This window comes from Nansenia antarctica (genome assembly GCF_963989245.1).
Source record: "Nansenia antarctica genome assembly, chromosome: 8".
Lineage (NCBI taxonomy): Eukaryota > Metazoa > Chordata > Actinopteri > Argentiniformes > Microstomatidae > Nansenia > Nansenia antarctica.
The window spans coordinates 50174602-50196282 of record NC_137678.1 but is presented as its reverse complement, the minus strand read 5'-3'; the positions used below and the strand labels follow the sequence as shown (position 1 = coordinate 50196282).

Here is a 21681-nt window from a genome sequence, read left to right as displayed (position 1 = left end):
GTCCTCAGCATGTACAAGCAGCTGGAGGAGAAACATCTCAAGGTAAAAAAACATGATAACATATTATTTACAGCAGCGCTTACAGCTGTTTCTGTAGTATACAAGTATATATAATATAGATGGGAAGGTAACAGGTGTGTGTGTCTGTCTTTGTGTGTGTGTGTCTGTGTGTCTGTGTGTGTCTGTGTCTGTGTCTGTGTGTGTGTGTGTGTGTCTGTCTTTGTCTGTCTGTGTCTTTGTCTGTGTCTGTGTCTGTGTCTCTGTCTGTCTGTGTCTGTGTCGTGTGCGTGCGTGCGTGCGCGTGTGTGTGCGTGCGTGCGTACCGTGACTTCAGGTCATGCTGGAGAAGGACGGGCTGATCCAGGAGGCGGCCGGGGAGAACAACAGCCTGAAGGAGGCGCTGCGCTCCCTGCTGGTCCAGAGGGACGACCTCCACGCGGAGAAGGCCAAGCTGTCTGCCCAGCTCCACGGCTACCGGGACGACCTGAACCTCGTCCTCAGCATGAAGGACTCCCAGCACAAGCAGCTCCTGGCCGGCCAGCTGGAGCACATCGCCTCCCTGGAGAGGGACCGAGAGGAGCTGGACGCCAAGCTGAGGGTCCTGGAGGAGAGAGGAGGCGGCAGCAGAGAGGTGGAGGGAGACGGGGTTTCGGCGGGGGCAGACAGGGTGGAGAGGGAGACCCTGAGGCAGACGGCGGGGGGCGGCAGAGACGCCCCCGGGGCGGAGGTGGAGAAGCTGAGGGAGCAGCTGCAGACGTCCAGGGCGCGGGTGGAGGACCTGGAGGCCAGCCTGCGCCTGGAGAGGGAGGAGCAGACGAGCCACGGCAAGGAGCTGGCGGAGCTGCGCTGGGAGAGGGGGGTGGAGCGCACCGAGTCGGAGACGGCCCAGGAGAGGGTGGCCGAGCTGGCGCGTGACGTGTTGACCCTGGAGCAGCTGCTGCTGGAGGAGAGGGAGGCGGCCGGCCAGCTGCGGGCCCAGAACCAGTCGTTCGGGCAGGCCATGGCGTCGCTGCAGAACAGCCGGGACCAGCTGAGCCTCCGGGTGGAGGAGATGAGCAGGGCGGCAGGGGGCCAACATCCGCCCGCGAGCCCAGTAGGCGCCGCCACCGGGGAAGTGTGGGGACTGAAGAACGCGCTGTCCGCGCTGCAGAACGACAGGGAGAGACTGGTAAACAACACCCCCGGTTATGGTTTTGAGTTATTGTAGACAGGGCTCCCACGGGTCCTTGAAATCCTTGAAAGTTTGTGAATTTTTGAGAAAAGAAAATCAAGATCAAGAAATGATATATATTCAAAAATGTTTTACTTAGCTCGTCAACTAGTAAACAAGTCTCTGTATTGCTTAACTTTACACATATTTCACAATATGTTATTGTGCTGTGCTGTGGTAGAGACCAACTAGTGTTCACACATTCAAGCCTCTCTTTTTAATTGTTGTCTGTGAGCGGATAGTATTATATATATTATATCAATTCTCATCTAGATCTGTCTCAAACTATGCCGTGTTGGGACCTTGAATTTGAGGGAATTGAGTCTTGAAAGTCCTTGAAAGGTGCTTGAATTTGTTGTTTCAGAAGGTGTGGGAACCCTGTGTAGAAATATCACCAAATACCACAAACAAGCACTACTAACACAACCGCAGTGGCACCATAACTTTCGTATCCAAACTATGGTGTTTATTTTATTTTATTTACTAGTATATCTAAAATATGTTGGGGTGGGGTTTTCCTCTCTTTCAGTTGGAACAGCTTCAACATCAGCATTCCCAGCTCATCCGACTGGGAGCAGGAGATCTGGCGAAGGTCATTCAGGAGCTGGAGGAGGAGAGGAGGAGGGCTGAGGAGATGCTGGCGAGGATGAGGGAAGAAGAGGAACAGAGGGAGAGGGAGAAGAGAGAACTCGAAATGCTCCGGTGAGTCAGTCCAGTCACGCACAAGAGCTCCATAACAGTCATCATGTCCAGTTAGGGTCATCTTCACACTGGTGCAGGAGCAGGTGTCTGTGTCTTAGCTACAAACCTTATTTGTGTGTGTGTGTGTGTGTGTCTGTGTCTGTGTGTGCGTGCGCCTGTGCGTGCATGTGCGTGTGCGTGTGTGCGTGTGCGTGCGTGTGTGCGTGGTGCGTGTGTGTGTGCGTGCGTGTGTGTGTGCGTCTCTAGGCTGGAGAGGGGAGACTGGCAGGCCCAGGCGGAGCTCCTGAAGCAGCAGACCCTCGCCACGCTCTCAGACCGAGACCAGCAGGTGCGCCAGCTCAGCGCCATGCTGGAGGAGGCTCGCACGCCCCGGACCCTGGAGGAGCGCTACCAGAGAGAGGTCAGAACTTGTGACGTTAGAATTATAAGGTTCTTTACATAATCTGATCCATTAGGTGTTTATTAATGCCTGTGTGGTGTTATTTTTTAAATGTTGAATTTTTTTAGTAATTAATCAAATACAAAGGTTCCATCTCACAAAACATAATGGAATGTAAAAACTTTGACGCTCAATATCTCTGAACTCCCCTAAACGGAGATAGAACCTTATCATTCTAAGCTCACGAATTGCCACCACCATAGGATTTCATGGTTTACTGTGGTGAGCCTGGATAGATTGAACGTTAACGTCCCGCAGGTTTTAGAGGGTCATATTCTCATTCCCTTAACGCTTTCTGCCACCATGTGAGCCGTGGGTCCTGTCCTCTACCTCAGGTTAGGTCCTCTCCAGGCCTGTCCTCTACCTCAGGTTAGGTCCTCTCCAGGCCTGTCCTCTACCTCAGGTTAGGTCCTCTCCAGGCCTGTCCTCTACCTCAGGTTAGGTCCTCTCCAGGGCAAACCTCTACCTCAGGTTAGGTCCTCTCCAGGCCTGTCCTCTACCTCAGGTTAGGTCCTCTCCAGGGCAAACCTCTACCTCAGGTTAGGTCCTCTCCAGGGCAAACCTCTGTCATCTCTCTAACCGAGGAACTTCTGTGTCTTTTCCACCAACCGGAGAGTCGCACACTGTGTCTAAATGAATCAACACAACTGGCTGGGGGCCGGAAGGCAACTGATGTTCTTTCTCTCCAAAATGGCTGCCGAACCGTGGCTCTGGACCTGGTGGCGAGCCAAGCGCTTTTAAGATCCCCTGCCGAAGGGCTAATGCAATCCTAGAGCTGACATAACCTCAGCCCCTATCAATATTCAACTGTACAATGCTCTGTATGGCCCCTGTTCTCTCTCTCTCTCTCTCTCTCTCTCTCTCTCTCTCTCTCTCTCTCTCTCTCTCTCTCTCTCTCTCTCTCTCTCTCTCTCTCTCTCTCCCCCCTCTCTCTCTTTCTGAATTACATGGACTACCACTGAGGGTCAATCTGTTCTTTTTGGCTCAGGCACCTCTCGGGACAGCCGTGTCCACTGAGATTGAGGTCCCTCAATCAGAGAGTGGTCCGCTGGGTGACCCAAATACAGACCTGCGAGAGGAGACGATCACAGAGCTCAGTTACAAGGTAGAGACCGGAATGTTATGTGTGTCCGTCCCCCCCACCCCATTGTGTTACAACCCTATAGTGTTCACACTACCATACCTAAATCATCACAACTTTCTCAATTTAATTGCATGGAACATACTTCGTATAAATATACATTTATAAGTCAGTCCATTTGTGTTGTGTGTTCTCTCTCTGTGTGTGTGTGTGTGTGTGTGTGTGTGTGTGTGTGTGTGTGTGTGTGTGTGTGTGTGTGTGTGTGTGTGTGTGTGTGTGTGTGTGTGTGTGTGTGTGTGTGTGTGTGTGTGTGTGTGTTGTAAAGCGCTTTGGAATAAGGCGCTATATAAGTCAGTCTATTTATAAGTCAGTCTATTTGTGTGTGTGTGTGTGTGTGTGTGTGTGTGTGTGTGTGTGTGTGTGTGTGTGTGTGTGTGTGTTGTGTGGACATATCCATGTGTGTTTCAGTCTGCTCAGCCCTGCCTCTCCCTCCCTCCCTCAGCTCTCCCAGGTGTCCCAGGAGAAGAGCTCTCTGTCCTCCCAGCTCAGAGGCAGCTCCCAGAGGCTGGGGGAGGCAGAGAGCCGCTGCACTGACCTCCAGAGGCAGCTCCAGGAACTGCACGAAGACAAGAGCAAGGTCAGGATGCACTCCGAGTGCTGCTGTGCTTGGCTTCTTTCACCGTCTCTCCTTTATATAGTATATGCTGAAATATATATTTTTAAAAGTGGGTTTGTGGTCTAAATGGTAAAGAGAAGCTAGATTTACTCTTGTATCGAAGGGGTTCAAGAATTCCCAAATGTTTCGATTTCATGCCAATGTTTCTAAGACTCTTGCTTGGGACCTCCAGGGTACTGGGGAGGTGGACAGTGCCCCCGGAGCCCCCCAGGAGCGCAGCGGGCCCTCTCAGAACGAGGCCTTCGTGGCCGAGTGCAAAGAGCTGCAGCGCAGGTATCATACCTGCTACTGTCACCACCCTCCCACCCTCAGAAACACACCCATACCACCTCCTCACACCCTCCTCACACACCCATACCACCTCCTCACACCCTCCTCACACCCCCATACCACCTCCTCACTCCCTCAGACACACACCCATACCACCTCCTCACACCCTCCTCACACCCCCATACCACCTCCTCACACCCTCCTCACACACCCATACCACCTCCTCACTCCCTCAGACACACACCCATACCACCTCCTCACTCCCTCAGAAACACACCCATACCACCTCCTCACACCTTCCTCACACACCCATACCACCTCCTCCCACCCTCAGAAACACACTCATACCACCTCCTCACACCCTCCTCACACACCCATACCACCTCCTCACTCCCTCCTCACACCCCCATACCACCTCCTCACACCCTCAGAAACACACTCATACCACCTCCTCACACCCTCAGAAACACACCCATACCACCTCCTCACACCCTCCTCACACGCCCATACCACCTCCTCACACCCTCCTCACACACCCATACCACCTCCTCACACCCTCCTCACACCCCCATACCACCTCCTCACACCCTCCTCACACCCCCATACCACCTCCTCCCACCCTCCTCACACCCCCATACCACCTCCTCACACCCTCAGAAACACACCCATACCACCTCCTCACACCCTCAGAAACACACCCATACCACCTCCTCACACCTTCCTCACACACCCATACCACCTCCTCACTCCCTCAGAAACACACCCATACCACCTCCTCACACCCTCAGAAACACACTCATACCACCTCCTCACACCCTCAGAAACACACCCATACCACCTCCTCACTCCCTCCTCACACACCCATACCACCTCCTCACACCCTCAGAAACACCCCCATACCACCTCCTCACTCCCTCCTCACACACCCATACCACCTCCTCACACCCTCAGACACACACCCATACCACCTCCTCACACCCTCCTCACACCCCCATACCACCTCCTCACACCCTCCTCACACCCCCATACCACCTCCTCACACCCTCAGAAACACCCCCATACCACCTCCTCACACCCTCCTCACACACCCATACCACCTCCTCTCACCCTCCTCACACCCCCATACCACCTCCTCACTCCCTCAGAAACACACTCATACCACCTCCTCACTCCCTCAGAAACACACTCATACCACCTCCTCACACCCTCAGAAACACCCCCATACCACCTCCTCACACCCTCAGAAACACCCATACCGCCTCCTCACACCCTCCTCACACACCCATACCACCTCCTCACACCCTCAGAAACACCCATACCACCTCCTCACTCCCTCAGACACACACCCATACCACCTCCTCACACCCTCAGAAACACCCATACCACCTCCTCACTCCCTCAGACACACACCCATACCACCTCCTCACACCCTCAGACACACACCCATACCACCTCCTCACACCCTCAGAAACACACCCATACCACCTCCTCACACCCTCAGACACACACCCATACCACCTCCTCACTCCCTCAGAAACACACCCATACCACCTCCTCACTCCCTCAGAAACACACCCATACCACCTCCTCACACACTCAGAAACACACCCATACCACCTCCTCACACCCTCAGACACACCCCCATACCACCTCCTCACACCCTCCTCACACCCCCATACCACCTCCTCACACCCTCAGACACACCCCCATACCACCTCCTCACACCCTCCTCACACCCCCATACCACCTCCTCACACCCTCAGACACACACCCATACCACCTCCTCACACCCTCAGACACACCCCCATACCACCTCCTCACACCCTCCTCACACCCCCATACCACCTCCTCACACCCTCAGACACACCCCCATACCACCTCCTCACACCCTCCTCACACCCCCATACCACCTCCTCACACCCTCAGAAACACACCCATACCACCTCCTCTCACCCTCAGAAACACACCCATACCACCTCCTCACACCCTCCTCACACCCCCATACCACCTCCTCACACCCTCCTCACACACCCATACCACCTCCTCACTCCCTCAGAAACACACTCATACCACCTCCTCACTCCCTCAGAAACACACTCATACCACCTCCTCACACCCTCAGAAACACCCCCATACCACCTCCTCACACCCTCAGAAACACTCATACCACCTCCTCACACCCTCCTCACACACCCATACCACCTCCTCACACCCTCAGAAACACCCATACCACCTCCTCACACCCTCCTCACACCCCCATACCACCTCCTCACACCCTCCTCACACCCCCATACCACCTCCTCACACCCTCAGAAACACACCCATACCACCTCCTCACACCCTCCTCACACACCCATACCACCTCCTCACACCCTCAGAAACACACCCATACCACCTCCTCACACCCTCCTCACACACCCCCATACCACCTCCTCACACCCTCAGACACACTCATACCACCTCCTCACTCCCTCAGAAACACACCCATACCACCTCCTCACACCCTCCTCACACCCCCATACCACCTCCTCACACCCTCCTCACACCCCCATACCACCTCCTCACACCCTCAGAAACACCCCCATACCACCTCCTCACTCCCTCCTCACACACCCATACCACCTCCTCACACCCTCAGAAACACCCCCATACCACCTCCTCACACCCTCCTCACACACCCATACCACCTCCTCACACCCTCAGAAACACACTCATACCACCTCCTCACACCCTCAGAAACACACTCATACCACCTCCTCACACCCTCAGAAACACACCCATACCACCTCCTCACACCCAACAACAACAAACAAAAGGTGGGTTTTTTCAGTGAGCTTTCTAATTCTCTTAGACTGGACGAGGAGCAGGAGCAGAGGATGCATGTCGAGGAGCAGTTAATGTCCGCCCAGGATCAACTCAAACAGTATGTGGCGCATTATAATAATAATGCATTTTATTTGTATTGCACTTTTAATTCAAAAATAATCTCAGAGTGCTACAGAGAGAAAAATAAAAACGACAACCGTAAAAACACAAGTTAAAACAAAACAACCTAAAAACATAATAAGTTAAAAACATAGTAAAAAAACAAACAAAATAAATCACAAGAATGAACACAGGTTCAGCAGTCAAAGGCCTTTTTGAATAAAAATATTTTTTTTTATTTAAGAGTCCAGGCTCTGTACTGCCCTTAGCTGGCTAGGAAGGCTGTTCCACAGGCGTGGCGCAGCCGAACAGAAGGCTCGGTTCCCCATGGTGCGGAGCCTGGTATTGGTATTATCACCGCTTCAGTTTAAGGTCTTAGCAACCTGTCAGGGCAGAGCATAGAAATATAATTGAAATGTGTTTTGTTTCAGGGAATTGTATCAGGGAATGTTCAATATTGCATTGCTGTGTATTTCTCCTGAGTGCTGTCCTGTATGCCTCGTTGGTAGTATATTCAGCATCTCTATTCTCACTCGTCTAGGTACACACAGGGCGAATGGTGTTCCCCGAACGAACGGCAATTCTCCGAGACCGCTGTTCTCATCGAGCCGCCAGGGAGCGGCATCACTCGGGTAAGCACCCGGTGACCCTCTTTGTATCGACTGACAGAACAGTGTACATTCAACCTCACTGTGCCAGTGTTGTATTATGATGATTTAGATGTAGGTCTTCAGGGCTCGACATTAACGCCGTTTTACTTGTCCGGAGCAAGTAAAACTTTGGCCGGGTTTGTTTGCGCGAGCACGACGACGCTGCTAGATCCCGGATATGTTTACCTGTGTGCAGAAAGAACAACAGACGGCGCAGGCGCCAGACTAGACTAGATGATCGTGAGTGAGGATATTATCAACGCGTACGCGCCTGTCGATCACCCGTACGCTCCGGACAAGTAAAACGGTGTTAATGTCGAGCCCTGATGTAGGTCTTGTATTGACTCCTGTCGCTCACTCCACACTTCCCACCCCTTCCTCTTCCTCCCCTCTTCCTCCCTCTCTCCCAGACCCGGACCAGTGGGCGTGGTCTGATGCGGATGTTGCGCGGGGTCTTCTGCTCTCGCCAGCGTACCCCCCTACTGGTCTCCCTCTACCTGCTCACTGTGCACGTCCTCCTGCTACTCTGCCTGGGGGGCTACCTCTGAGAGCCCCGCCCCCCCCCGCCAAACAATTACAAAGGACATGTGACACAGACTGACCCACACGCCTCCAAGATGCTTACAATATAATATTACATTCACTACCTTGGTCATAGAGGACAACTAGACAGGACAACTCACTACTCAGCACACATACAGTACCATGCACTTTTGATACAGAACATGTAAGACGTAAATGTGTCTTAGCCTTTTAGCCCAAAGTGAATCGTTTTATAAACCGGTTGTCCAAAAACACCCACTGCCATGATTGATTTTATTCAGGTTGAACATAGAATATGTTACGTTAAGGATATGCGATTTATGTTTGTTGTTCAAAACCACAGGCCAGGTGGTGAGATGTTATGCCAGAGGAAAAGAGAAGCAGTCCTGCCCTTCCTTAAAAACATCATTTATTTTATTGGATAAGAGGGATATCGTGAGGTTAGAATTATACGTTTCATTTGTCAAAATTGAGTTTTGTTACATAATCTGATCCATTAGGATTTACATTTTTGAGTTAGTAATTAATAAAATACAAAGGTTCCATCTCACAAAACATAACGGAATGTAAAAACTTTGACGCTCAATATCTCTGAACTACCCTAAACGGAGATAGAACCTTATCATTCTATACTCACGATATGGGTATGCAGATTTTAATGTATTTGGGTTATATCCCATTAAGCCTAAAATATACACACATATGACATAGTTTCTCACAGTTTAGTGTTTCAGGCAAATAGCATTAGTGCTGTTTTAGGTACCTTTAGATTTGGATCACCTTATTATATCTGGATGTCGTGGGTTCAGGTCTTGTGGAACTGGCCTTAACCAGCCTCCCCTGGTGGACTTAAACTGAACTGCGTGCATCTCGCTATGAGCCAATACATTCCGGCTGACCATGACCATATTTCTTTTATTTTCCTCTTTATGTCTTCATTAAAGAGACGAAGTATTGGCATATTTTATTCACGTATGACTGTACTGTGTGTGTGTGTGTGTGTGTGTGTGTGTGTGTGTGTGTGTGTGTGTGTGTGTGTGTGTGTGTGTGTGTGTGTGTGTGTGTGTGTGTGTGTGTGTAATGGATTAGGGTTTCTCTTGTGTATCCAATTGAGTTTCCTATTGTTGCACAGATGTGTTTTTCTATGGGTTATGTCTGTGGCAGACTAATGTGCCATTCAGGTGCAGTGTTGTCCATGAGAAGGTGGAGGTTGAGTAACACTATGCATCATGTCCATCAGATCTTTATTCCTGTACTGTACTATATAGCATTATTTATTGATTATTGATTATGCATTCAAGTGGTAAACTTTTCCTTATATGCCGTTACAGATCTTCCTCTACTACACTGTCTGGTAAAAACATGACTTACTGCTGGTAACACTATTGACTACTGTAGAACCTGTCTGTTTTATATCCTTGTCTCACTTCACATCTTGTTAACTATGTTTTCCTCCACTGTTATTGATATTACTGTAAATGAGGTTGTGTGTGTAAGGGCTGTGTAGTATGAATCGTGATGATTGAGTAGGATGCGGGTGACGGGCATTTTTAAGCACAGCCCACTGAGGGACAGGGGACAGTCAGTTTGCACCTGCCGGGTTCAGAATGAAGTCAAATAAGTTACAACTAATAAAGTGAATAAATGTGAAAAAGGTTGAGATGAGAAATGAATCTTCAATGTTAATTTAGCACAGTTTCCTTGTTTAGCCTTGTTTTGTAATTAATTCCCTTATAATAACGAGTGCAGACGCCGAGCAGGTGTTCCATCTCGGGATGATAAATACGTTTGAAAGGCACAAAATAAACTGTAGTTTGGTGGTTTGTTCTCTTGGGCTATTTTTAAAATAAAATGTATTTATGGGGAAATGAATAGCCGTTGTTTTTTTTGATTAATTAAAGTGAATGAAGAATTCATTGAAGACGTTTTGAATGCATGATTTGGAGGTTTGATATGTATAGTAGGATGTCTGTACTTCACAGAGATAACTGTTTCAGCGGACACGCGCACTATTTCCTCAATTCTCATTTGCGAGTCTCTGTCCTCACGCTGCTACAGAGTCTCCCTGGAAAGATCCAGTACATTAAACATACTAACTAAAGTACCGGTACCGACACATACTTTGACAACTAAAGGGTAAGTGTAATCACTGCTAAAAGATGCGTGCTTATGTGTTTCTACAGTAGTAACTATGGGGTAAGGATGAATATCAGAACGTATCCCCTGCGACTCAGGAAGTTGAGCTGACTTGCTTTGCAACTTGGTGGTTTATTGAAGACATTTGTGAAGAATCGTTTATTTATGTGCCCTTATTAGCTACCTGGTATGTTCCGTTTTATAACGGGTATTATTTTTTTTATTTTTTTTTACCTGTATAAGCCAAATGATTATGGGTGTCTTACTGTGCTCCAAAATAGCAGTAAACTAACAAAGTGCATCAAATACACCACAATCCACAGTTACAGTTATCTTCCAGTAGTCTACTTCCTTATGTCAGCTGTGTGTATGCCATTGACTCCCTGAGGATACTCTGTTTATTATATTATTATGTTATTATTGTGTAGGCCGTGTATGATGAGAAGATAATAGGTCATTGCTGCATTTCTCATAGGTCATTGCTACATCTCAACTTCCTTTTTCTGTGACAGCAGTAAAATTAGACTTGTGGTTGGTGAGACATCAGTTTTTCCACTGTGACAGACAAAAAAATGGAAAATGGAAATAATAATACTGCACATAGTACAGCATATACATACAGTACTGCATATAGCACATTTTCTGTTTATTGTCAAGTAAAGGGGTGTGATATACACTTGTAGATGAGATGCATATGAATGTCAATAGAGCAGATTTGGCAGCCCGTTAGGCTTGGGTCTAGATTGATACTGCGTCTGTTTCTCTCTCTTCTGCCAGATGTGGAAATCAGTTGTGGGACACGATGTGAACATGAAGGTGGCGGCGGAGGGGGATGACTGGGAGACTGACCCCGACTTTGAGGTGAGCTGCTGGGGATTGAGGAAGCGAGGGAGGGGCCCCTTATGGACCTTATTATCCACTGAGGAACACTTTCCTGTTGACTGAGGATTGGATGTTTTGTATTCTGTATTCTGTATTCTTGCCATAAACTACAGTAGGCAACATTCTTCCTTTTGTTTGTTTCCAATGACACATTGGTCTTTAAAGTGTGTATTGGGGGATTCTGTTTCAGAATGACGTGTCAGAGCAGGAACAGAGATGGGGTTCCAAGACCATTGAGGGCTCAGGTCGTACAGAACACATCAGGTAATCAATGAGAGGCAATTATGTGTACTCTGTGTGTGTGTGTGTGTGTGTGTGTGTGTGTGTGTCTGAGAACCAAGGAACACTGAGGCAGCCCTACTGGTAATGAAAGTGGTGCGGAGGGAGTATGGGGCTTGAGCTCTGTAGAAACAGGAAGAGGAAGTGCAGGCAGTCATGCTGTGAGTTTTACCTAATATGGGATGGTGACTGTCAATGTGTGTGTGTGTGTGTGTGTGTGTGTGTGTGTGTGTCTGTGTGTCTGTGTCTGGGTCTGGGTGTGGGTGTGGGTGTGGGTGTGGGTGTGTGTGTGTGTGTGTGGGTGTGGGTGTGGGTGTGTGTGTGTGTGTGTGTGGGTGGGTGTCTGTGTCTCTGTGTGTCTGTGTCTGTGTCTGTCTCTGTCTCTGTCTCTGTGTGTCTGTCTGTGTCTGTGTCTGGGTGTGGGTGTGGGTGTGGGTGTGGGTGTGGGTGTGGGGGGGTGGGTGTCTGTGTCTCTGTGTCTCTGTGTCTGTGTCTGTCTCTGTGTGTCTGTGTGTCTGTGTGTCTGTGTCTGTGTCTGTGTCTGTGTCTGTGTGTCTGTGTCTGTGTCTGTGTCTGTGTCTGTGTGTGTGTGTGTGAGTGTGTGTGTGTGTGTGTGTGTGTGTGTGTGTGTGTGTGTGTGAATGTGTGTTTATGTGTGTGATCCTTGCCTCCCGTCTCCAGTGTAGCAGCGCTCAGAGAGAAGGTGTCTCAGGAACATGTCTGTGTCTGTGTGTGTGTGTGTGTGTGTGTGTGTGTGTGTGTGTGTGTGTGTGTGAATGTGTGTTTATGTGTGTGATCCCTGCCTCCCCTCTCCAGTGTAGCAGCGCTCAGAGAGAAGGTGTCTCAGGAACATGAGGGCCTGAAGAGGAAGGAGCTGGAGCAGGCTCCTAAGGCCTCCTACGGTTACGGAGGGAAGTTTGGGGTTGAGAAAGACCGAATGGACAAGGTTGGGTTCCAACACAAATCTAGTCGACTTTACTACTGTTGATAATGCAATGTTCCTCTTTCACTTACTGTAACACAACTAGCAAAGCTTATCATTCATAGCAGTCGCCGAACCAAGATCACAGGGCATTAGCAGGCATTAGTTCTAGTCGGAAGCAATTTGCCATAAGAGGAAGGGGGTTGTGGACTCATTTACCACTGGTACAGTTTAAATGAGTCCACTACCCCCGCCCTCGAATGGTAAATTGCTTTTCTACAACAGCCACCACATAATATAAAAAATAAATACACAGTTTTAACATTAAATTCATTTATTTACAATCATTAATCGTTTCAGAATACATATATCCTTCCGCCACAGAATACAGTCCCATAAACAAGATCAACGATTGCATTGGGAGGCGCATTGATACTGGAAATGCGGTCTGAACTGAAGGTTATTGGGATATTTACCACTGTTGCTAGCCAATCAGGATCCAGTATCCAAACACGCTATTGTAGAATCTTGCTTAAACGCCTGATTCTTATTCACTGTTCGTCTGGACGTTGATAAGTTTAATCAGGTGTGTTAGTGCTTGGTGGGAACAAATGGCTGTAAGACGCCCGTCTGCAGCTTTCCCAGACCAGGGTTGGTGGTAGGGGCGGCAGGTAGTCTAGAGGTGAGAGCTGGCTCCATCCACGCCTCAGGATGGTTGTGCGATGACAAAAGGTTTTTTTCTAGTGTTCATGTACTGTGTTTGTGTCTGTCCTTCCCCAGGGGGCAGTGGGGCATGGCTATGTGGCGCAGGTGGAGCAGCACTCGTCTCAGAAAGATGGAGCACGGGGGTTCGGGGGGAAATATGGCGTACAGAAAGACCGCGTGGATAAGGTGAGACTAGAACATGTTTCGAGCAATTTACGGAAGGGATCAAATACAAAGGAAAATGATGTATTATGAAAAGGGTGAGTTTGTAGTCCTGAGATGATGTGTTCATCCCTTCCTGCAGTCTGCCATGGGCTTTGAATACAAAGGGGAGGTGGAACAACACACGTCTCAGAAAGGTATTGCTCTCAGACAGGAATCTCCATACACTTTTCTGCACTCTCTCTCCTATCTCTCATCGTAGGCGGTCACATTTTTCTCTCTCTCTCTCTCTCTCTCTCTCTCTCTCTCTCTCTCTCTCTCTCTCTCTCTCTCTCTAACCCCTCCCTCCCCTCCCTTCCCCCACCCCTCCCCTACTGTTGTCTCGTGTCCCCTCCCCCTCATCTCCCCCTCTTTTTGTATACCCCTCCCACCGTTGTCTTGTCTTGTGTCTGCTTTCTGCTGGAGTTTTGCACTGTTTCTTCGTTTTCTATTGTAAAGCGCTTTGAGTTGCATTCATGTACGAAAGGCTCTATATAAATAAAGTTTAACTTCACTTCACTTCACTTCACATCCTACCATGAATTACAATGAGCCCGTCCCCGGATGTCTACCTCCGCCGGCCTCCCCAGGTCCACTCCAGATATCTGTCTCACCCTGCTCGTGTCTTTCAGATTACTCCAAGGGATTTGGCGGGAAGTACGGGGTGGAGAGAGAGAAAGTGGACAAGGCTGCCCTGGGTTACGACTATAAGGGAGAGACAGAGAAACACCAGTCTCAGAAAGGTCAGACGAGTCTGTGTGTGTGTGTGTGTGTGTGTGTGTGTGTGTGTGTGTGTGTGTGTGTGTGTGCGTGTGTGCGTGTGCGTGTGCGTGCCGAGTTCATCTTCCTTGTGTGTATTTTCTCCCCTTTCTGATCGAACTGCTGCAGTGCAGACTTGTTCTGCAGTGTTACTGTACTCAGCATGGGAGACCTCCATCTCTCTGTCATGTTACATGTTCACTCTCTTGGCAAGGGACTCTTATCCATAAAGTCAAGTCTTAAATATTTCTCTTAAATATTTTCAAGGCAAGGGACTGAGGGAGGGGATAACGTTAGTACCAGAAAGTCAAGTCTTAAATATTTTCATAAAGTCAAGTCTTAAATATCATAAATATTTTCAAGGCAAGGGACTTTCCATGAAGTCAAGTCTTACATATCTTAAATATTTTCAAGGCAGATTAAGATTTTTATTTCTTACATTTGTTTCTCTTCTTTTAGTGTATGTTATTTGTACCTTCTTTTTGTTTTATATACTTCCCCTGCTTTTATATTCATTTTATGCTTGTATATGTTTTTATCCTGTTGTAAAGCACTTTGAGCTGCATTTCTTGTATGAAAGGTGCTCTATAAATAAAGCTTTACTTACTTACTTACTTACTTACTCTTACCAGACTATTCAAAGGGATTTGGCGGGAAGTTCGGGGTTGAGAAGGAGAAAGTAGACAAGGCTGCCGTGGGCTACGACTATAAGGGAGAGACCGAGAAACACCAATCTCAGAAAGGTGAGTTACTCAAGTTGTAATCCCTGTTAACCCCTTCAACAATGATGTCAATGACCCTGGAAAACCACCCTTTACGGCTGTGGTGCAGGAGGTAGAGTCGGCATCTAATGATCGCAAGGTTGGCAGATCGGCGGTTCGAGCCCCGACTGGCCACATGTCGAAGTGACCTTGGGCAAGACACTGAACCCCAAATTGCTCCCAGTGAGCGGGCCGGCGCCTTGCATGTTAGCTTGCCGCCATTGGTGTGTGAATGTCCATTTACCCTTTGGCCTTTACGTGCAGATTATGCCAAGGGCTTTGGGGGGCGCTATGGAGTCCAGGCTGACCGCATGGATAAGGTGAGTCCCTCCAAATAATATTTATAAATACATGGTAACAGTATTATATCCCCTGACCAAGGGAGGCAGAAATGGGAGGACAGGCTCATTGTAATGCATGGAATGCCTGCCTCCACTGTCCCTGACCTATTATGACACTGATCTCTATAAACACTGCTAGGCTATTAATCCTTTACCATAATATACCTTCATTGCCTTTGAAAATGGATAGAGTGCAATGGCCTTCACAGACATGGAATCCCCTACCTCAGCCTATGAGAAGACGCAGCCATTGGAGGCCTGTAAGTTCCCATTCTCTTCCCATGTCCTCTTAAAAATGGGCTTATGGCCAAACCTATAGCCAAACCTTGAAATAGGGAATTTCAGTGTCGTTCATGTTTATCCTGCGGGTCTGTGCAGCAAGTGCAGGTGCTGGGAACCTGAAGGCCCGCTTTGAGAACATGGCCCTGGCGTCAGACGAGGAGAACAAGAAGCGAGCTGAGGAGGAGAGGACCCGGAGACAGGCCCGGGAGAAGAGGGAGCAGGAGGCGGCCCGACGCAGACAGCAGGTAACATCACACCTACACACTGATGTCACACATACACACTAATGTCACATACACACATGCACGCAGGCATACACACACACACACACGCATACACGCACACACACACACACACACACACACACACACACACACACACATACACAACACACACACACACACACTCACATGCATAGACACACATACACACACGCATACACACACACATACACACACACACTCATACACACACACACACACACACACACACACACACACAGCTAAACATCCCTCTTTGGGAACAGGAACAGAATGACAGGGAGGAAGAAGAAGAGAACAGCAGGGAGGAGGAAGAGCAGGGCCCTCCTCCGCCTGTCCCAGAGACCAAGAGGACCCCACCACAGCTGCCCAGGGCACTGCCTGAGACGCCCAGGGAGGCGCCTGAGACAGCCAGGCCGCTGCCTGAGATACCAAGAGACGAACCTGAGCCAGAAATACAGGTAAGTTCCACCAATAAAGTTCAACGTGAATCATGGTGTGAATCATGTTAAAAAAAAGAACGGTCATTCCTCCTTCACCACAATGGTCCAGACAGTCAGTCATTATGGTCCAATTCACAGCCTCTCTGTTTTTCTTTCACCATGGTCTCAGAAGGGTTTTGTATATCAATCTGTGGAGTGAAGCTATGGTTTAACAGTTTGAATGTGGAGTTAAAGCAATGTCCAAACTTAATCCAGTTTAAAATAAGGTATAGAAACATGGTCTTCATAATGTACAGGGATGATAGGGGGAGGTGGGGGGGTTGATAATCACATGGTGTTTACAGGGGTTATTGTTTATTTATTAGCATTTATCATTTGGGTTCCTAAATATTTATTCTTTTTTTTAAATGGAATTAAGTATGTAAATACGATATTTGTATTTTGGGTTGAACAGGAAGCATCTTTATGATTTATGATGGAGGAGTGGGATTTAATAAGCTGTACTTCTTCCCACTCCTTTTCGAATATGTGTATTATTCTTTTTTGGGGGGGGGGTTGTTTTCCGTTATATTAATTATTGCTGCTTTATCTTTTTTGCACATATTTGAAATGAACATATCAACCAATCAAAGGAAGAGGTGGAGCCAGACTACGACGAGCCCCCGTGTCTGCCCCCGCGCTCAGAGGACTTCGGGGTGGTGGAGTCTCCCCACCGCCCAGACCCAGAACCAGAGCTGGAGCAGGAGGATGAGGGAGAGTATGAAGACATCGCAAGAGCAGTCTCCCCGCTGGAGTCTCCCCACCGCCCAGAACCAGAGCTGGAGCAGGAGGATGAAGCAGAGTATGAAGACATCGCAAGCCTACAAGTACCAGAACAAGACGTTTACTCAGGTCAGTGTATACCACATGCTGTGGGATACAGAGGGTTGTGTAATGCATCATTGTCTGTCATAATCCTGGTGGTCTAGTGGTTAGGATTTGGTGCTCTCACCACTGTGGCCCGGGTTTGATTCCCGGTCAGGGAATGTCCTTTCACTGCGTCTTCTGAAGACACCCGCTTCTCCCCTCTACTGTGTCCCTAAACACTTCTATTGCCCCCTTGTACTGTTTCTCTGTTTCTCCAGTGTCTAAATATTTTTTTTTATTAAAAAAACCTAGTTTTAGAAGAAGGTGATAGAAGAAGGTTTTTCCTTCTATCAATGGCCCCGGGCCTGAGCTGGATTACTCTTCCTGCTATGACTGGTGGATTGATGATTCACTTGCTTAGTATTCAAATGTATTGATTGTAAGTCGCTTTGGAATAAGGCGTCTGCTAAATGCCAAAAATGCAAATGCATAATTGTCTTGTCATAACCAGACTGACATGCAGTACCTGTGTTCCCCTCTACACAGCTGTGGATGGGGATAACGATTATGAAGACCTGTCGGGTGGTCAGACTGCGGTGGCCATTTATGACTACCAGGGAGGTATGTAGCACTGTGTCGATTTACAACGGCTGTTTATGAACAGGAACACGACTCGCCGCGCGCTCTCCTACATCCTCCACTTGAGTCCTACCGAAAACTCATTGGAGAAGATCTAGGTTCCTCCCCTTACATATCCTGCTCCAATCCAATGACGTTTTGAGGTTGAAGCGAGTAGAGGACATAGGAGAGGACTCATGTCGGAGTCTTGTTCCTAATAACTGAGAAAAGGCTAATATCTCAGTTTCTCGTCTATTTTCTTCACTTAACTCTTACAATTTAGGGTAAAACATTGATTATTTTTGACATACTGCCGTATCCTCCACTGTAACACAATATGGCAGTCAATAACTCAACTCAACTTCTGAAGAGAAAATGATCGATCTTTTGTTTTGTTTTTTGACACATGTAGAGGCAGACGACGAGATCTCCTTCAATCCCAATGATGTCATCACAAACATTGAGATGGTGGACGAGGGTTGGTGGAGGGGAGAATGTCACGGACGCTTCGGCCTCTTCCCTTCCTCCTTTGTGCAGATCCAGTGAGCAGTGTTGGAGATGAATATGTTGCCTGCAACACATTACATATCTAGGTCCCTTGAGCCTCGCCTTCACATGGGGTTTGGAACAAAAGCATATTGATGAAATCTTACAGATGTAGTTTGATGTGCAGCAATAGTTTGTCTGTATAGTCTGATAATCGGATTAAATTCCAATCTGTGCCGTTATGGCTCTGCGTATGTCAGGGAGAGAAGCTGTGCTTCCTTTAGAAAACATGAATGCTCTAGCACTTAGTGACGTAGCACACTAATGCACATATTGCATATTCATGATGTCCCTGGTTCAATTCCAGCCATTGATATATCCTGCATGTCATCTCCGCCTTTCTCACTCATCCTCCCTGTCAATATCTACTGTCTCTATCCAAATAAAGCAGAAATACCCTTAAAAACATGTTAAGAAAAAAACTAAAACATAATTGCTGACTGGTCCAGTGATATTTCCTGATTTACTTGCATCTCAGTGGATTATGCAAGTAATTAACATATGTTTGAAGTAATTATTGAAGTAATGTGCTATTGTCAGTATTATGAATATAAAAATTGTATACCATAAATGACTTTTTCAAATGTTGGTAAGTGTCCGATACTGCAGTTTAAAAATAGCAGGTTATTTCTAGAATCAACTGTATGTAATCAATAAAAACACTTTAAAACACAACGTTTAAGAAAGAGCTTTATCCACTCAAGTGTGACAGTTTGTAGATTACATACAGTTATAACATGTCCCAATTATTTAATGGTGCCTGTGTAGGACCAGAGAAAGAAGGATAGCAAATCATACAATTATGGAGCGAGTGACAGTTAACAATGTTGAGTGTTGGTGACAACTTAAACATGAATCTTATGTTCTGTATACACGTGCGCTATCAGTGAATTATTAGGGATGCTCCGATTTCCGATTTAAATCGGCCGATTTCACTCCAAATGACTCGATCGGTGATCGGCAAAAATGGCCGATCGCAAAAAACGATTTTTTTTTTGTTTGTTTGTTTTTTTGTTTGTTTTTTTCCCCCCCTGGGGAAGACAGATAACTGAACAGAAAACATAGGAGGACGTAACAGTATGTAAACCATGAAGGCCACGTTTATGATGTCTTTTATACAGCCATATCGACTGACTTGGGCTTCAGGCCCTAACTGGGTGATAGGCCAGACTTTTACTATGCCATAAAAATGGGTCTGCGTTTGCTTGGTGCCTAATGGATCAAAACTTTTGTCTAAAAAGCAAAAAATATGTAGGCTATCCAGTCAGTAGGCCTACAGTTATGTATTTTTTTTTAAAATCGGTATCGGTATCGGTTGATCTTGAGGAAAAAAATCGGTGATCGGTATCGGCCCCAAAAATCCAGATCGGAGCATCCCTATGAATTATGTTCAGTGATGCTGCGCGGTCGTTTGTGAAATCATATTGCTTCATAAAACATACAACTTCCTGTAAATTAACAATCTTAAACATACAGCTGGCACCAATAATGAGGATGATAATCAACATATACCTGGAAAACAGCAATCTCCCGTTCACACATCTTCTCATGCAATGAATGACTGTTTAGGCGATTGGTACTACAGAATTATAAGCGACTCTTTGCCGTTAATTCAAAATGTTTACCATTCAACTCCAACACAAGGCGAGGAGTCCACGATTATTATGCTCATATGCATGACGCCAGGCTCCTGGGTTTCACGGGGGGTTCTTTAGTCCAAGCAAAAGTCCACTGACCCCCCCCTACCAGGCCAGGCCCTTCTTGGTCTTTCCTGCACCTCCCTTTCCCTTTGTCAAGCGCTTGCCTTTCAGTTTCTTGGCCTGCCGTTGGCTCATCCATGTTGGATATTGTCCATGTTCATCCAGTAGAGTTTTCTTATGGCGCTTGGCGTCCATGTCCATCTTCCCATCTGAGGAACAAAAACAAAAGGATGTCAGAACAAAACAAACACATGAAACAATAAAACCAGTGGATCTACGTTAAGGAGTGACTGCATCTACATACATCAAAACCAGTGGATCTACATACATCAAAAACAACAATGTGAAAGACAGGCATTATAGTTTGATGTCCTTGTAATATTCATGACATATGAATATGTTTAATTACCGATATCCTTTTAAGTTACATTTTATGACAGGCACAGGTTGGGACATCTTAATAACAATGCCTAGCAGGAGGTCCTGGATGGACACCTGAGTTGCCATGGTAACAGAGTGACAGTTGGTTTTACTGATCAGATAGAGGGACGGTCAAAAAGAGATACAATAAAGAGTTGAAGACGTTGCCCCGTGGTCCTGCAATTGATATAAAGCACAGATATTTCAGTCCTGTAACATTGTGCATGTGTATACTGCTCTCACCATCAGCTCCCTCCACTTGCTTCTCTTTCATCTTGTCAGCTGGCACCACCGTGGCGATCTCCTGCATGTCGGCCATGCTGATGTCTCCTTTGCCGTCGTGTCCCAAAGCTTTCTTCAGCCGAGCGAGTTCCCTGGGCGCATTCTTCTTCCTCTTCTCTGCGCGCATCTTCCTCTTCCATTTACTTCGCAGACTTTTGGCCATTTTGAGTATTTCTGAAAAACATAAAACACGTGTAAAGATTAGGATTGAATACAGATCTGTATTGTAAACAATCTCTATAGCTAGATAGCATTAGGTAAAGGACCCCAAAAACTACACCAACCCCGATAATCCAATAACGACTATGTCCTTAGCTATTATTCATACATAATCATATACATCGTTTTATCAAATCATAGTACCGTAGAAGCAGAAGTGAACTAAGGTTCACCAAATCCTGCGATTTGAGTTTAGTTTAGCTCGCTAGCACTTGCTTCGACGTGGCTATAGCTAGCCACCTACAACTAGTAAGCTAATCGCCAAATAACTATCCGACATACATCTAAATGCGTGACTGTCGTTTACTTGATTTACTGTAATAAACAAAGTCAATACTTAATACAATTTAATAAAATATGAAGCTGTCAACTTACATAAATGTGTCTGTCTTCCGTTCTCGCAGCTAGTGTCGTGTACACACGTGTCGTGGACTGGAGGACCTGAACTATTCACATGTGAAGAAGAACGCAGCTGATTGGCTGCCTTGGAAGTTCCTGAAACCTCGCTAGTGATTGGTTCTCATTACAGATGACAGGGAACGCGTCGAAGACTGAACATGTAAACATGGCTCCATTCCTTTTC

The 21681-nt window shown here is 47.2% G+C and overlaps 3 protein-coding genes across 3 annotated transcripts in view; 2 read left to right on the top strand and 1 right to left on the bottom strand.

The window, feature by feature from the left end:
- golgb1 (golgin B1) overlaps positions 1–10291 on the top strand; it is a 24669-nt gene extending 14378 nt beyond the window's left edge. Inside the window, 10 exon segments of the mRNA XM_080537692.1 lie at positions 3–42; positions 335–1168; positions 1740–1912; positions 2159–2312; positions 3340–3456; positions 3935–4069; positions 4281–4381; positions 7230–7301; positions 7845–7935; positions 8364–10291. Of these exon segments, the coding sequence (XP_080393818.1) occupies positions 3–42; positions 335–1168; positions 1740–1912; positions 2159–2312; positions 3340–3456; positions 3935–4069; positions 4281–4381; positions 7230–7301; positions 7845–7935; positions 8364–8501 (1855 nt within the window). The 3' untranslated portion in view covers positions 8502–10291.
- Positions 10292–11409: 1118 nt separating this feature from the next.
- Positions 11410–18477, top strand: hcls1 (hematopoietic cell-specific Lyn substrate 1; the record flags this gene model as incomplete). The annotated part of the gene is made up of 14 exons (XM_080537691.1): positions 11410–11493; positions 11705–11778; positions 12610–12739; positions 13496–13606; positions 13725–13779; positions 14254–14364; positions 15013–15123; positions 15406–15461; positions 15673–15742; positions 15861–16009; positions 16291–16485; positions 17100–17358; positions 17860–17934; positions 18344–18477. The coding sequence occupies 14 exons, from the start codon at positions 11410–11412 to the stop codon at positions 18475–18477; spliced, it is 1614 nt and encodes a 537-aa protein (XP_080393817.1).
- Positions 18478–19178: 701 nt separating this feature from the next.
- llph (LLP homolog, long-term synaptic facilitation factor) lies at positions 19179–21578 on the bottom strand. Its single transcript, XM_080537538.1, has 3 exons — positions 21474–21578; positions 20841–21053; positions 19179–20386 (listed from the first exon to the last, which is right to left on the bottom strand). Exons 2-3 carry the CDS (start codon positions 21040–21042, stop codon positions 20220–20222), a joined length of 369 nt encoding a protein of 122 aa, XP_080393664.1. The 5' UTR covers positions 21043–21053; positions 21474–21578; the 3' UTR covers positions 19179–20219.
- Positions 21579–21681: the final 103 nt, after the last annotated feature.